The 17636-nt window shown below is 38.3% G+C and overlaps 2 protein-coding genes across 4 annotated transcripts in view; one reads left to right on the top strand and one right to left on the bottom strand.

The window, feature by feature from the left end:
- The window catches only part of CDK6 (cyclin dependent kinase 6), a 136442-nt gene extending 120039 nt beyond the window's left edge, over positions 1 to 16403 (top strand). For all 3 annotated transcript variants that reach the window (XM_066317291.1, XM_066317308.1, XM_066317299.1), the window contains exons 7-8: positions 1177 to 1312; positions 2955 to 16403. In XM_066317291.1, the coding sequence (XP_066173388.1) occupies positions 1177 to 1312; positions 2955 to 3101 (283 nt within the window). In that variant the 3' untranslated portion in view covers positions 3102 to 16403. The remainder of the gene's footprint in view (positions 1 to 1176; positions 1313 to 2954) is intronic.
- RBM48 (RNA binding motif protein 48) overlaps positions 1 to 17636 on the bottom strand; it is a 241495-nt gene that overhangs the window by 192968 nt on the left and 30891 nt on the right. The window lies entirely within an intron of this gene.

Here is a 17636-nt window from a genome sequence, read left to right as displayed (position 1 = left end):
CCTTCCAGCCATGCTGTTACTTTGAGGACGTATTAAATTTCAGAGGTATTTTAGGTGAGCCAAATTACAATCTAAAATCCATACAGGCAGAGGTGGGGTAATTCCATTATGTTCGCTGAGGTAACCTATGATTTGCTCTGTGTGGCTGGCCCACAGCCTCCCCCAGCCTTGCGACAAACTCCGTCAGAAAAAAGGTCAATGCTGCTCCCTAGTGGCCCTGGCCTTTGTGCAGGCCCAAGTATTCGGTGACATTGTTTTTCCGTCCTTTCTTGTCTTATCCTGTCAGCATTTCCATTGAAAATCTCGATTTTACAGGTAATAAAAATTCATTTTCCCTGAAACCAAGCAAGTAATGTATGATCTTTTCCAGGATTCCCATCAGAAACAGGTTTTCAACCCCGCAAATATTAGCATGAGACTAAAATGTCAAATGGATGACATAATTCATCAATGGTGGTTTACCTACTGTTTAATTTATTTGAGTTTTCGACCTCAGAATGCTTACTTAATAAGCATTAATATCTTCTATCATTTAAAGAATAAAGAAATAAAACATTTAAAGAAATTAAAATATTCTGTTAAAGAGTAAACAAAAACAAAAATACAATTGAAAGCAAAACCACAAAGACACTCAAGTGCCTTTCCACTTCTAAACTGAGACTTTAAAACCTGTATTGTGAAGCAAATAAATTGTTTAAATTTGGGCAACAATTACTGCACATAGCTTTGAAGCATTATGAAACATCCCTTTTATTGCCTTACCCTCATCTTGACCCACACTCCTCTCTCAGTCCCTATTCTTGTGAAAAAAGATCCTTGCACGCAATTCCCCTTTGAAACTTACTGCTTTTAATCATCCTGGAGTGACATATGTTGCACCATCCAGTCAAGAGCAAAGCAACTTTTTTCTAAAGCACTCAGCCTTTTTTCAATAAAAGGACTCAGAAAGTTGAGACTTAGGCCAGAAAATTGTGCTACCCACTAAATTATTTCTACCAAGCACATGGAGGGCTTATGTTTATCAGCTTCTGTTCACAGAGATTATTGCAGTACTTTACAATTAAACATTTAAGCTCATTTAAACAAAAATACTTATAAAATGCTACTCAGTGTGATCAGTATGAAGGGAAAACAGCATAAATGTTCAGATCTAACATTATGCTTTTCATTTCACAGTGTAATTGGACTCCCAGAAGAAGAGGACTGGCCTAATGACGTTGCCCTTCCAAGAAATGCTTTTACTTCCAGACCCGCACAACCTATTGAGAAATTTGTACCAGATATTGATGAAGTAGGCAAAGACTTGCTTCTTGTGAGTTTCTATTTGTTGTTCCCTACCTCACATGACTGATAGCTCCCACTGTGCATGCAACTTGCCAAGAAAAAGGTTTCCATTTAATGGAGTTAGTAAAAAAAGGCCAAAAATAGATCAGACAATTTGTGTTAATCTGTGAAACAACCGCACAAAGACAGTGCCTTTGGTTCAAGACATGTCAGAGCTGAGAATAGCTCAAGATTAGGAAACTGGGTAAGGGATGTATCTGTTTGACTTGTTGTTAGACCTTATGATTTCATCCTCACTACTGACCACTGCAGAGCCACTGATGCAGCCATTCTTACAGTATTGGCCTGCTGTGAGTCCAAAAATGGATCTACCATTTTTTGTGGTATAGTGGACCCAATATAAAGCAGGAAATAGGCTGTAGTGACAAGATTACATCTGCTAGCCTTTCTACTGAATGCTGAAAACGTCACACTTGAAATTCACCAGTTACTGCCTCTTGCAAATGACAAGGCTGAACACAAGCAAAAGAAATGGTCTGGTACAGCTATTTCCATCCTTGTTATAGATACATTAGAGACCCCCATCCTGAAGTTGAATCTTGAAATGGAATATAGGGAATGACCTTGCATCAGTTTGCTTCTTCCTGTGCTTGTTGAAATCTAGTTAAATTTGTTCTCTGGAAGTGTTTTAAAGATCTTGATTGATATGAGCTAGGCAAGTGCAATTGTTGAAAGACTTGATGCATCTCTTCAGGAACTGCTGTCTCTGCCCAAAGGTTATCTCAACAGCAGATGATCCTGCAGTGTCCTCATGGCAGCAGCTCCCAGCTGCAGAAAGCTGGACTACATCTGGATACTTGAAAATACAAGGGAGAAACATTGCTAGGAGAAAAAGCTGTTGTGCTTGCAGACAGCCTGGAAGTGGAAGCTAGACATGAGGCAGGAATTAGATTCTGGGAATAACAAGGAATAATACATATGGCTGAGATTTCAGTGAGTGTGAGGCATGATGGGAAGAAGAAGATAATTATCTGTGCCTAGAAAGTGAGGTAGGAAAGAAATCTGTTCTGCTGGGCAAAGAGGTGATAACTGGGAGTCACAGAAGAAAGGGGAGAGTAGAACTGGAAGTCACTGAATTAAATTTCAGAAGTTAAATGATAGAAGTTCTGATACAAGAAAAGAAAGTGGGACTAGGAGTTGGTTAGACAAGAATAGTAGGAAGAATAGTACATGGAGGTGAATGACATAAAGAACAAGGTATAAATGCTAGGCTGGGTGGAGATTTCAGCGCTGGCTGGACAAAGGCTGGGATGCAGATCTGGAAGGAGGGCCATCAAAGTGCAGCTAGGAAGAAGAGGGAGAAACTGAACACAAGCAGGTGTGTGAAGAACATAAGCAGGTGAAGGCTGTCCTGTGCATGTGAATTCAATAAAATCTGTATTCTGGGATTTCATAAACTATGAATATTCTAGCATGTAATTTTTGAGGTGGCCATACACATACACTGCTTGTTTTAATATGGATGATCATTGTGCACCACCTTCTGAGCCCCTGTTGTGTCTCATATTCATCATATACTATTGAAGATGGTATGCATTAATGTATGTATGCAGTGATAGCACTGTTTACTGTACATCTTAGTTAAAACTAACTTCTTTTCATACTTTCAGAAATGCTTAGCGTTCAACCCAGCCAAGAGAATATCTGCATATGTTGCCCTCTCTCACCCATATTTCCATGATCTGGAGAAATTCAAGGAGAATCTGGACTGTCACATGTCATCCAGCCAAAACTCCAGTGAGGTGAATGCATCATAAGTGCTGACTGAAGATGAACCATAAATGAACAAGACGTGTAGCTGACAAGGCCACTGTCCCATACAAACCACGTAGCTGTCCTAGGGAGATCGTTATTTGGAGGTTTTATGCACTTATCTTTTATTTTGGGATTGTGATGTGCTTATCCATGGAAATCAATCTAGTTTACTTTTACCAGAGCAATGCAAGGGCCAGGGTTTTGACCTGCTCCTGTTGCAGCTTTATGTTTGTTTTGTTTTTGTTATGTTTATCTACCTGGGAAAACTCCAGACGAAGAGAAGCTGCTGACCAGTTTTGCTGCCATTTATCCTTCTAATATTGAATGCTGCCAGTGTTTGATGATCGAGTCACTGCCAAAATATGATGCAATCTCTCTCTCTCTCTAGCTGCTGAAGCATAATTTGGTACTTTATTATTATTATTCTGTGATATTTAAAGAATGGCATTGAAATACCAGATCTCTGCAACCTGCAGTTAACTTGATATGTGCGTTAATACATCCAGCTACTGTTCATTCATAGTAGTATATGCAGGTGCTTCCCCACTTGAAAACTTGGATAAACTAATTCATCATTTCATTACTCTACAAAAATAACAGTGATGAAGATGATCATAATAAATGTCTCAGCTTTTAGATTTTTTCATACACAAATGAGTTATTATCTAGCTATGTTTGTGTGCATGTTTCAAAAAACTGTCCTGTTCTTACTGTTTCAATTTCCAAATGGTCTTTCTGTGTTGAAATGCAGATATGTTCTAGTCCATTGTCTAATCCATCATTCCTTCCGGGAAACAGCTACAAGCATATTTTCTTCATCTCATTCCAAATAATTTTCTGATGTCCAGCTCAAAGACATGAGCAGAGCCAATGAAAATCAATACAGATTTTCACCATCAACCAGTTCTCATTGTCAGCCAAAAACAGAAATAGAAAAAATATTTCCGGTTCAGAAGCAAAGAATCGTATACCTTGTAATAAGCACAGAGAAGTATTTGTGCTGCATTGTACTCTGTTTACTGTGCTGTCTTATCTGCAACACCCTCCAGTGCATCACAGGTGCATGAACATTAATGCTCAAAATCCCTCACATGTCACTTACTAAGCAGGCTTGTTTTCCATGCAGAAATGCATGACCTTCTCTCCTAAACCACCATGTGGGGATCCTAGCACGTGCCTCTCCACTAAGGTTAATGTGCCATTATTGAATGTCAAAATAACTAAGCAATTTACTTGTCTTTATAGCACAGTTATTTTAAATATTACCTGAAATTTTTATATTTAGTATTTTTACCTTAACTAAAATATATTTTCAGTATTTTGAAAAGAAACTTTTATTTTTTTAATACTGTACTGGGGAAAAAGAAATACTTCAAAACCATAAATCCATGTTCCCCACATGACTTCAGTGCATTTACCTGGACATGACTTGGGGAAAATGTTGATCCGATGAGTCTAACTGATGCTAAGTGAGGCAGACAGCTTTGCTTACTCCTGTGACAGCAGTCCCTTAGTCTTCTCTCTTCCTCGTCTCTATTTCATCTTGTTTAGGTGGTGAGCCAGCAATATATCCTCATCCACGGCATGCTTGGCAGAAGCAGGTCCTTAGCAGTGAGCTGGGCAATATAACTTTTCCAGCTGTGACAGGGGAACTTGTAGCCATCTCACGGGCAGGTCTCTGGCTCCTGTGGTGAACTTCACTGTTAACTCCATTTCAGGTATCTGCACTGTCCGGGTCATGGTCCACTGCTAGGATAGTAAGTGGATCTTTTTTGTCTCCTGGATAAAGCTTTTTGTTACTGTTAGACATTTAAGTTTGTGATATATGGTTAAATTAGGTCTACTTTAAACACGCCAGATTTTAAAAGGACCACTTGATGCTTGCATACAGTGGCCTGTGCTTTTCTTTAAGCCCAGAAAGAGCCTATGCAAAACTTAACCAGGATGAACAGGCAAGTTGCATATTAGACCTGGCAAGAGCATGCACAAAGCATCTGCACACAGAGATATCACAGATCCGTAACACCAGAATTTCGGAAGCTCTGTGAGCAGAAGCTGAAGGCCAGGGAGCTGCAGCAAACCTTCTAATCTTGGCCTTGCCTTTATCATTCTCTTTGTTCCTACAGCCAAGGGGAACTGCAGACCCACTGCACTGGTGCTGTTCCAACCCTATTCCTGTATGGGTTAATGGACCCAAGTGTGAATAATCTTTAACATTCACAGAGAAGAATGGGCCAGGGTGAAATATTTGGTAAAAAATTTTAAACACTAAGTAGAACAACAAACAGAGCCAAAAGTCAGGAGACTTTTGCAACAGTAGCAATTAGAAAAGGTTTTAAGGGAGTGTAACGCTTCTGAAAACATTCCACATTTTACCTAGCGTGGGGCTATCAATCATACGTACCTTATCAGGGCATTCAGCTGGTGTGGCTTCCCAGCAGCTGCTCAGGGAACTCTCCCAGAGCTCTCCACCAACTAATACAGGGTAAAAATGTAGAGGAGGAGATGATATTTTCAAATTAGGCGTAAAACTCTCAGATAGAAATGTGCATCTGTTCCATGTAAGAATCTTTTCTGTTAAGCTTAGCAAAGCTGAAGAATAGAGAATATGGTTGCTGAATGTAGATACATTAGGGTAAAAACAGAAAGGAGGGGAGAGAATACTTTAAGCCAAAGGTTAGTGTTGGCCCAGAAACTCATGAGAATGTGGAAATCACCAGGAATTTAACGACTGGAGCAGTTATTTCCCAATCATAGAATCAAAGAGCCAAGCAAGCAGCGGAGAAGAACAGGGGCTGGCTTATGGAGTCAGAAGCAGAGCTTCTGCAACATGGTGCTGTATGTTGTCTAATACAGTAGGATCAGGTTATAAATGAGAGTATTCAGGAGAACAGTTTGCAAAAGGCTGCATTAATGGTCACATTCTGGAACATCTCCAGTGGGAATGGCAGGAACAAAACCAAGAAATCTAAGAATCTTGGCAGGGTTAGGGAAAATATTTCTCTAATGGGGTCCTTGTGGTAGCAAGGGCCTGGATTCAAAGGACCAACAATTTTTCAAATTACCTCCTCTTCCAGATCTCTTCAGGAAGAAATTCCATTTGACATGCTGTAGGCTTAATCATATTCCAGTATTCCCTGCCAAACCATGTGGGGCTTCACTTACACTAGTAAACTGAGAAAGCCTGTTCTCTGGCTGAGCAAAGCACTGTCGTTGGCTAATACCATGCCAGGAATCATATTTATAATTAGACAGCAAAGACAGTTGTGGGACTGTGCTCAAACCCATGCCTTTGCTCTTCTTATATTACTGGTATAGCTCTAATATTGTAGTATCTTTACACATTACTGCCATTTGTGTAGGATGTAGGAATTGTGTAAGTGAAAAAGAAAGTGCTGTGATGAAAACTCTTTGTACACCTTTAAATAAGACTTCAGAGTGCAATTCTTCTTAGTGATATCTAAGCCTGTATGTGTTCTCTTCTACAGGAGTGGTTCAACAGCAGCTAAAAAATGCTGAATAACAAAAGATGTATTAAGTATAGCTCCTAGAACACCCACAGCCAGGCACTGTGCTCTTCTTAGCAGAGAACAGGGTGTTCTAAGTAATGAAAGGAGAAATTTCTATCTCCCACCAGCCTTTTTTTTTTAATCACTTCTACATAATTCTGCATTAAAAAACAAGACTAATAGCCAAGGAAAAAAATACCACAGCCAGCTAGTGAAGTGCTAATAGCAGTCTGGTGCAGCCCTTTTCCCCCTGTCCATGCTCACACCAGCCTTCCCATTCATCTCCTTCAGCTCCCTTATATAAACAGGTTTCAGTGATGCTCACAGGTGCTATTTCCAGCAAGATTCTTCCAAATTTTCCATAGCTACACAGTGTCAATGTCCCCTCCATTCCTATTACTAAATGTTGATTTTTCTAGTCTCACAGCCTAAACCAGTGATGAGACAAGAACCTTGTGCACCTCCTTGCTTAGACTTAGTTTCATGTTGCCTTCTGTCTGGTTAGTAAAATTCTAAAAATAGGGTTTGTGCATATTTCTGTGTAGGCTGTGCCCACACTCCAGGTTTCTTTCAGCCTGTTAGTCCACAGTGATCAATAGTGGAGCATCTTTTCCAGTTGTTTCTCTCCTAAAACACAAATGAGGGCGTCATGTTAGCAAAACAATTAAATTTAGGGATACATGTACAGTGCCTTTTTAATGATAGGTATCACTAAATTGCAGCATTTTAACATCTTCTACATATGGGAGGGTCTCCAGCATGGTAACTCTTCCTTGGTTTTTATACTCAGTGGTTGTTTTGGTGAATAAGAAGAAAATATTGTGCCTTGCTGCTTTTCACAGGTTCACTCACTGTCTTTGAGAAACGTGTTTTATTATACATACAGTTCTTTCTGCTGTTAGGTATTAGATCAACTTTAGTACAGAAAATAGGGAGAAAACATGCTGTTTTGGTCTTTTAGCCATCAAACTTGGAGCACTTACCTGGCTCACAACTGAAAGCACATCAGTTGTCAAACACATATGAAACAGAAACCACACAGTTTGGTTTAAAAGGCCACGTAAATTAATTATGTTCCGTGTATAAGACACATTTGAATAATGAGGAAGTTTATTCTAAGAACTCTCTTTTATGGAACCACTTGGCTAGTATTTTTCATATACCGTAGGTTCAGGAATAGATGGACTTTTATATACAATGTGAATTAGAAGATACTAGGCTATGTGAGTGATTTTGTTGTTGTATGCTTGAAGCTTGAATTGATTGCAAGCTTAGGAACCTAACATATTTATTTTATTGCTTCAAAACTGCTTCTAAATATCAAGATCTTTTTTGATGTTAACAGGATTTCACACTTTTTTTATGTGTAAATTATTTTCTTGAAATTAGTATGTTAGAAAAAGCATATTTTTTTTTCCAAACTGCATTAGTGGGGGGAAATTTAAGAAATATATTTTTACTTTCACAGAGGAGTGAACTCTTTAATAACTGACTATCAATAAGCTATACTTTTACTTGCTTTCAATTACTAAGCCTTGAGTATACAGGTTACTTTCAATGAAGAAAATCAGAAACAATCTTTAGAAAATCAAACGGGATTTTATATGTTTAAGCTTCCAAGTTTTATTTTTATATCCATTTTTTTGCGTGAGTATAGTTCAGATACACAAAAACACGACTACAATTTTAACAGTCTAACAGGCTGTACAACTCAGATTGAGGTTTTATTTGTGAGCTGTTTATTTTATTATCTATCTGTGTCTTGCAAATTATTAGATAATGGCTGTAATATAATTCTAGTTTCTGGACTAGATTCTGTAACCATCAAATCTCAATAGTTCATGTAAAAAAGAAAGAAGCTTTCTCATCAATTTTATTTAACTAGGCCATTAAAAGAAGAAAGACGTAGACATATGAACTGACAAATATACTTTTGCCAAGTATTGTTTCTTCCCTTTAGTTTGAAGTTTAGCAAGTATTGCATACTGATATGCAATACATATACAATGTAAGAACCACAAAGACCACTTAAGAGTAGTGTGCACAAATAATATGAAAAATGGCTCATTCAACTTTTGGAGAAACCAGCTGAAAATCATTACTTTAGCTGTAACACTCAAAATCTTGAAACTCATATATTTTTCCATTAAAAAGTATTCCTGAAAAATTATGTGTATGTTTTTAATTCAGTGATAGGCACTCAAACAGAACTGAATCAACTGGGAACTTGTTCTCAAAAATGATTTTTCTAGGCTGAGTAGATATCATCAGTTCTTCATGTACTCTTTAGAAACTGAAATTTCTTTCAGCACCATTCTTAGATGAGCCTTTTGCTTTCTGGGCAGAAAAACCCAAGGTTACAGTGAGTAAAGTTACTAGAAAATTTCCTTTGACTTAAAAGTTCTGTGGAAGCTTCTGCAATATTCAGTTTTCTGGCCTTCACTGAAAGACTGTGCAAAACAATGAAGATAAATCGAACCTCCTTAACCATATGGTCTTTCTCCCTTCACATTACATATTTTATCTGTTTTGGAATATATTGATGAGTTTTATCCAGCTCAATGAGACTTTTGCAAGGCTAGAGAAAGTAAAAACAACTTCTGCTATAGTATTTTGATTGTTGGTGATTTTGGTAGAGCAGGGTTTTTGTTTTCAGAAAGGATCAGACAAAATACACTGCCTTCTTTGGGAAGAAAAAAAAACCAAACAAACAACAAAAAAAAAAAACCACCTCCCACAAACAGTTAAACAGTTGACACTTGGTAAAGATGGAAAAGATATTTTTATGGAACTGTTTGGAAAATATTGTCAGGATGAGTGAAAAGGAGCATATTTTTGATGTGAGAGATGTAAATGCAAACTGTGTATTAAATATGCATTGAAACTGATACTTTTTCACTGACTTTGCAAAGGTGATAGGGTTTTATGGAAGAAAAGCATCCAAGTATGAATTTATTTGAGCTACCACTTAAATGTTCACTTGCACTAAAGCAACCTGTACTGTTTGAAAAAAGATAGGAAAACACATCATGTTAAACTTGTGATTTACTTTGGTGTCCAAGGATGTGTTGTAAAGCTCTCAAGCTCAATGTCCATTTTTGAGCAAGCCAAATTCACATTCACACGATTAGCTTTCTGTACCTTAAACCCATCCACATGCCTGAAAAAGACAAATTTTCTAGTGTTTACATGGATACTTGCTCACATTGACATGCTTATGTTAAATCCAGATAGAGGACAGTCTCTGCCACTGAATGGAAAACGAATTTTCAGACTGACAGATTGCTTTGTACAATTACTCCTTAAGGGTTTGAAATCAATGCTCAACAATATGGAGCCCTTCATTTTATTCCATGTTTCACATGTACGTTATGTTATGCTAATTCTCAGCCTTTATTAAAAGAAGTAAAACCCCAGTTCTTTAATGTTAGGATCAATTTTGAGTAGTGAGATGAAGGAGGAAAATCGTGATGGAAAGAGAAAAAACAGGCAAAGAGTAGGAGAGTTGGTAAGTGAGTTTGACTACATGGAAAAGTTACATATGAATGTAGAGGGAAGACTTTTTTTCCAGTTGTTTTGTTTTCTCCTGTCATATAAGATGATAAAGCAAGACTCACGAACGGGATTTTGGTTCTAGATACTTACGCCAACTCAAGTCGTGAGTTCCAGTGCATTTCTTCAACATAGCAACAGCTCTATTTTTTAAATTTTGCATAAGCTAGAGCTTTTTCTGGGTAAATTTAAAAAAAAGTCTTATGAGACAGCTTGACAGCAGATTAAGCTGTCCACAGAGACAGTGCCTGTAGTTCAGCTGCAGACATTGGAGAATGTACAGCTCTGCTGCAGGAGAGCCACTGACAGTGTCTATTAGTGTGCAGTGTTGTGCATTAGAAGCTGATTCCTGCTGCAAATTGAAAATCCTTTGGTCATCTGAAATGGCATGGTTTTGTACACTTGGATTTTGATAAGTTTATCCACGTGCAAGTTTTGCTGGATCAGTCCAGGTGGTTCGTTATCTCACAGGAGCAAGTCTGAGAGCTTAGCAAGTCTGTCTGACAGCCCATGTAAATAATAATGCAAAATCATCTGCCATGGGAAAAGAAAAGACTTTGTAGATTGTAGAGTAGGAATCAGCTTTCTGAGCTCCTCTGCCAACAGGAGAGCTAGTGTTAACTATTATTTTGCTAGCTCCAAAAATGCAGAATAGGAGGCCTGCATGGGATTTTGTTGTGTTCAGTCTATGTCCATGGGCATCAGGGTGAGTGTTGGCACAGAGTGGCTAAATTTTGGTCCTTCCATTAAGCATGAGCAACTAGGCTTGGCACAGAGACAAACTTCACAGTTCCAGGGATGGGAAACTTCTGATTCTCCACAGTTGTTCTCTGGCTTTTGTTAAATACATATACTGGTAAATCAGTCGGCCACTCAAGCAGTCTTTTCCTTATCCCAGATCATATTGTAACACTATGAAGGAAGCCCTGAGAAGTCTATTCCTCAGCAGTTTTCCAACTTACCTGCTTCCTTTGACTGGAGTGACAATTATGTGTCATTTGTATCTGACCCTGCTTGTGCTTTCACTACCACTGAGGTAGCTGTGAGCTAAATTCCTGCCTTACAACTCTGCAGCTTCCAGTCTCGGCCAGCCAGTGATTTTTACTCTAGTTTTTCCTTGGTTCTCATTAGGAACAGGGAAGTAGTACAGTGGAATATGGTAAAATGTGTGCTACTTTCACACTTTTTGGTTCAAGCAAAGCAATGAGCTAGAACAGATTATTAGATTGAACATAATGTTCAGTTGATCAGCCAAAACAACTTCGGATTCAGAAGATTATTTACTAAGTACAGGAGATCCCTGAACAACTGTCTGTGATGCACATTTTTACAAGAACACACAATGATGCTCCTGTTACACAAAAGCTTTTGATGAATACAGGACTAGCAATGCCAGCCTCCTACTGCTTACCCCGCTCCCCCTCGCCTTCCCCAAGATCACTATTCCCAGGAAGAGGATTTCTCCCAGCATACAGTGGAGCAACTCTGAAACAGTCCTCAGCTCTCAAGATAGGTTGTATTTGTGTAGTTAATCAAGCTCATTCCTTCCCTTTTGGCTATGGCAGTGTAAAGTACAGACCCCTGCCACAAGTACTAGGCACAAACAGACCCGAAATGCCAGGATATTCACCTGAGGAAAAGTCTTCCCTGGATCTAAAGGGGACAGTATGTTTACTGTTTCTGTGACAGTTGACTTTCACTTTTTGCATTGATATAAGAACTCCCCTAAGAAAACTCCCACTACACAAAAGGGATGATACTGAATTCTGGACATTCTGTGGGAAAAGACAAAATGTTGTATTCCAGGTAGATCGTATGTATTTCAAACAGTCATCCTTCATCTGTGATAGAAAATAATCTATCTGTGATAGTTTAAACGACTCTGGGTTTAAAATGCAGCCTAAGTCTGCAGCATGCTACTTAAGTGTTTTTCTAGTAAGACCAAAACCTGCAATGATTTCCTGCAGGGGCTTTATCTTGGAGTCCCTTTTAAGAAAGGTGTCTCTAACCGTGGGTTGCACCTACAACAAAATGTACATCAGAATTTGCATGGTGGCAAGAAGTTTGTGGATGTGAAGGTTGTAAAAGGTAGCTTATGTAAGATCAGGGGGGATGTGCTTGTGTGAAAGTAATGGTTGTCATGCACATTTTAAACTGAAGTTAGCTATCAGCACATGATAGAAGGACTGCAACATCATGAGATTAGAGTCTTTAGATGTCTAGCAAGCCTGTGGTGTTCAGCTTGGTTTTGCTTTGATTTATTTCACCTCTCCACTGCCATTCTCCTTTATATTGTGTGTAGTATGTTGAAAACAAAATCATTACCTTATAGTTTACCATCTCAAAAAGAGAGACAGCCAGCACTGTCTGAAATTTTTGATCACTCTGTGGTGGTCAATATTAAGGGAATCATAGAACATGCTGAGTTGGAAGAGACCTATCAGGATCATTGAGTCCAACTCCAAGAATCACACCATAAGTCTAAGAGTCTTGTCCAAATGCCTCTCGAGCTCTGTCTGAACCAGGCTTGGTGCTGTGACCCCTTCCTGGGGAGCCTGTTCCAGTGCCCAGTCACCCTCTGGGCGAAGAACCTTTTTTGTGATACCAACTCATCAGCTTCGAGTCCTGTCACTGGTCATGAGAGTGAAGTTGTCTCTGTTTAGTTTCAGCAAACAGAATTCAACATCCATGGCATCAGCCTTCCATTAAGCACTGTTAAAAACCTATCATTCTCCACAGTGTTCAAAATCTCTTTGCCAGGAGATTGAACACCCTTCCTACAACCCATTTGGAGTCACAGCAATGTGAGCAGAGTTTACATTATGATGGTGCTTTTCAGTAAAAAGTGAGAGCCAGTTCCAGTTCACAGAGGGACTGAAAGAGTCTCAAGGACTCTTAGCCAGGCACCATTCACAGGCAAGGCAGTCAGTCCCTTTTGCTAGGGCAAGAAACACATTTTAAAACACTTGTTATAAGGAAAATATCAAGGTGCCATTTATTTTTCCAGTAGCATCTGGTTTTTGCACAATTCTGGATCATTTTGGCACTGAAACCAATGCCACAGATGAACATTAATGTGTTCCTTGCAGTTTTTAATTTCCTTGTAAATTCTTTACAAGCATTTGGATTAATGTATTTATGGTCCATTTCATTCCAATTACTTTAAGTGGTCTAGATCTGCCCTTGAATCTCATATGAATTTTATTGTTAGTATAATATTTTCCTGCATTACTTTGAACAGCTTTAAAAGTATATTGTCTTTGAATGCTCTAGTTAAAGAAAAATTATACCCTCAAAATGCTGTGTTACAAGTTGGAACTGTATACTTTGGAAATTATGTTTATATTATAATTCCCAAATGCATCACAGGGTGCTTTAGTCTGTGTGTCTGTCTTCTACTTTCTGTGTTACAGTGTGTGTTTGTACTTCCTCACTAGCTTGATACTCTTCAGTCTGAAGGCCTAAATCTGCAAAGACATGAATACTGTACCTCAGCTGAGCAGTCCCACAGAGCAGAGAGGGCTTACTCCTGTGAGTATAGTTGCTCACAAAAAGTATTTGCAGAAAAAGGCTTTCCTTTAGTAACTGACTGTAATTGTGAGGACACATGGTTAATAACAGCACCAAGACACCAGTAAATGGGGTCTGTGTTTATTGAAAATGTGGACACATCTATCTTCAAGTTATTTGACATTAATCTAAATTATTGCTATTATGATTTAGTATATTATTTTGTATGAAAACACATTAGTCCTGTGAAAGGCTAGTTGCAAAAAAATGTGTTGAGTCTTGCTGCTTTATTGTTTATTTGCATTTATTATACATTTTGGTTGTTGAAGTGAGACTAGCTTCTTAGAGAGGCAGGAAGATAGATCAGTCTGGAAAAATCGTAAGTAAGCATCATACTGTGCATTGAGTTTTGCAACTAGAGTAGTATATGTGTTCAGATTTAGCAATTTTTATGCTTTAGAGCATTTTTTTTTAATATGTAAAGGAATAACCAGAATATTTGAAATGCTATTGTAGAGCTAATTTTACAAATAGTGGGGGGAATGTTGTCTGAAAAAATTAGAAAACATTACATAGGCTGCCTTTGGCTTTAGTTTCTTTGTAGAAGGCCCAGCAGGTATCTGTTGATTCCAGATACTTAAGCCAGGGATCAAGTTTGTGCAGCATCTTGTAACTGAAGAAAGTTTTCTGCAGTGATAAAGTTGCCCATCTGGGCTTGAAGTAAGATTGCTGCCTAAACAAAAGCATGAAGGCAGCAAATTTAGGTGGTGGTTTGTTTTGGTGGGTTTTTTGTGCATGGACAATTGCATGAAATAGGGTTGGAGATTCAAAGTATTTAAAATCATTTAGCATGATTTACTGTTGTTCTAATTCCACTGACTACAGTTAAATTAAACCAAGAATTTGGCCTTGTAAGTCTACAAATTTCAGTGTCAGGCAGCTCAGGTTCTATATAAGGATACTTAAGCTTAGTAAATCAGCAAGAATACTATATAAGTTGTAATGTGTGATAAACATCTTAACTCTAGTTACATTATTTCTCTGAAAATTTCTATTCATTGCTTTTTTATACAAAAGGTCAGAATTGCACTTCTTAGTGGCATTGGGATATGTGGAGAAAAGCAGGATGCTGGTACAGAAATGTATCGGAAATAAGATTCAGTTATTACTGCTCCATGTGTGCCTACCTTACACATGACAAATCCCACTGAAGTTAACAGAAATCATTTAACGTTAAGCTTGTTTGTAACTCTCCTGAGATACTGGTTTAAGAATCTTCAAGATAAGTTATGTTCTCAAAAGGCATTACTAAACTCATGGTTTCAGGTTTACAGAATACTATGAACAGTGACGACAGCTCCTGAGACACATCCAGAGTAACTTTGTAAATTGTTATTACACCAGACCAACATCCATTAGCAAATCAAAATATCTCAGTACCTTCATTTCTCAGTATAACTTTACAAAAAAAAAAAAAAAAAAAAAACCAGAAAATTAAACCAGCCTCTATGCTGTTTGGATTAATTTTTTTCTCTCTTTTTTCACTTTTTTATTATAAAATATCTTTTTGTTCTGGAGTTGTCTAGGATTTGATATTCAAGGAAAGCATGCAAAGCAGTTTGGAATGCATTTCTTCATTCACCTTAGGGCATATATTCAGCTGGTGAAAATCAGCACAGTCCTGTTGACTTCTACAGCATTGTATCAGTCTATACCAGTGCAACAGTTGGCATGTCAGGTTTTAGCATTTCAAGTCACTTTACCTACATATGCAGTAGGATTCTGTTTTGCAAGATGGAAAGTTACCTACAGTGCAAACTGTACTACCTAGACTACCATTGATACCTATTCACAGGACATGATTTCACTGTATCATTTCATACTTGAAATTCATGATGTTCTTTTAATCAGGGTACAAACATGAAAAGGTGCGTGTGTTACTGTTTCTTTTAAAGGTGCATCATTTTGTTTTTTTATTTTGTGTGCTTAATAGTTACTAGTCAGTGTTCTTTACATTCTTTGCATTCAACATTAAAATCACCTATGTGTGAAATACAGTATCACCTGCAGAGGTACAGAAAAATGTAACAGTGATTTCTTGAACTGTTACTCTAATATACTGGTTTACCTTTTAGTCATCAATATGACATCAAGGGGCTTCAGCATGTGAACTGTGGTATATAGAAATCTTGCACCATTGCTGTACAGGAAATCTTGCAGACTCTCCTTCTTGCACAGCTGCTGATTACCATATACACGTTGGGAAAAAGTAAGTTTCTGCTGTACAGAATGGCTGGGAAGTAACACAGACACTTTGGAAACTCTAGAGCTCCCTTTGCAAGCTTTCAAACAAAGCCCTTTGATCTAACTGCATGCCTGCTCTGTGTCCCAAATTTCACCCTATGGGGCTTTCTGCTTTAAGAACACCCTCAGCTGGGGCTACTTTACGTTGACTGCATTGAAGTTCATTGGAGCATGCACCTTACCGTATTAACATATTCTTTAGCTTTTACAAGTTTGTAAAGATGGTTGACTGCAAAACTAATGTGTCAATACAGCAGAATTAAATTAAGGCACACAGAAAGTTATCAATAATGTATTATATCAGAATTACAGTCCTTTGGAACTGAACGTTTTGCTGCTGGCAGTGCAAGAAAAGCAAAGTTGTGTATTTATTGTTGGGTGCTGAGGGTTCAGTATGAAAACCAATATAATAAAAAATTTCACAGTGTCTAGTTCTCTTTAGTTCCCAAATTATTGAAAAGTAAAAAGGCAAAAAATTAGTTTTGTATTTAAAATTGCTTCACCCTTCTAGCTATATTTTTCTTTTATCTAAAAATGTAAAATGAATACAAATGCAGTAAGTATTGTATATTAAATACAGAAAATTAGCAAAACTGGTTTCTAGTTCTTATGTTTCCAAGTGTTTTTCTTAACACCCTGTATATTCTAGAAAATTTACAAACACAAACAACCAGACACAGAAGCATGAGCACATGCACACCATTTCCAGCACCTTAACATATACCAGTTTTATAAAACTCTACCCTCTTTTATCCCAATTACTAATTCCAAGGTATTTTGTTTACCTACAATGAATTCCATTTAAAAATATATATAATGTAAGAGTTTACTTTTTCTTTCAAAGGCAAATCATTGCTGCAATTACTGAGGATGCTGTATGACTCAGCACTGGTCTGTTTTTACTGAAATATTTGTTTTGGTCTAGGAAAAATGTGCTTTAATTCAGCTATAATGGCTCTTAGTTGTCCATGAAATGCACTATTTTTCCCAAATGTTACTTGATCCATTGTGCTAAATGTGCATGGTATTTTTGTATTCCTTAAGATTCTGCTGTTTTCATCTTTTAAGGAGCTGAGCACACTTTATTGATTGACTGTTTTCTCTCGATTGGTTATTGTCATGGTTTGACACTGGCCAAGTGCCAGGCACCCACAAAAGCTGTTTGCTTATCCTCTTCTGCTACAGTTGGGCAGAGAGGGAAAAAATTGATGAAGGGCTCATGAATTGAGGTAAGGCCTGGAAGAAAACACTCCAAGCTATGCCATGGGGTCCCTCCTGGGAGAGGCAGTCCTCCGTGAACTCCTCCAGCATGGCTCCAATCTCACCAGCAGTAGTCTTGCCAAAACTGTTGCAAGTCCCTCCCACAGACAAACAGTGTTTTCAAAACTGTTGTGGCATGGGTCACTTGTCCATGTGGTGCAGTCCTCTAAGGATAGGCCATTCTAGTGTGGAAGCAAGGGCCCTCTCTCTCCATTCAAATCTCCCACTGGATCACAACTTTCTCTGGCATCCACCTGCTCTGGTGTGAGTGCTTTTCTCACAGGCTGTGAGTGGATTTCTGCATCCCCCATGGACCTCATAGGATGCAGAGGGACAGCCTGCTTCGCCGTGGTCCTCACCACAGCCTGCAGGGGAATCTCGGCTCTTGGAGCACCTCCTCCC

Source organism: Sylvia atricapilla, chromosome 1 (assembly GCF_009819655.1).
Source record: "Sylvia atricapilla isolate bSylAtr1 chromosome 1, bSylAtr1.pri, whole genome shotgun sequence".
In the NCBI taxonomy this organism is placed as follows: Eukaryota; Metazoa; Chordata; class Aves; order Passeriformes; family Sylviidae; genus Sylvia; species Sylvia atricapilla.
The sequence above is the reverse complement of the archived record's forward strand: the minus strand, read 5'-3'. Positions and strand labels throughout refer to the sequence as shown.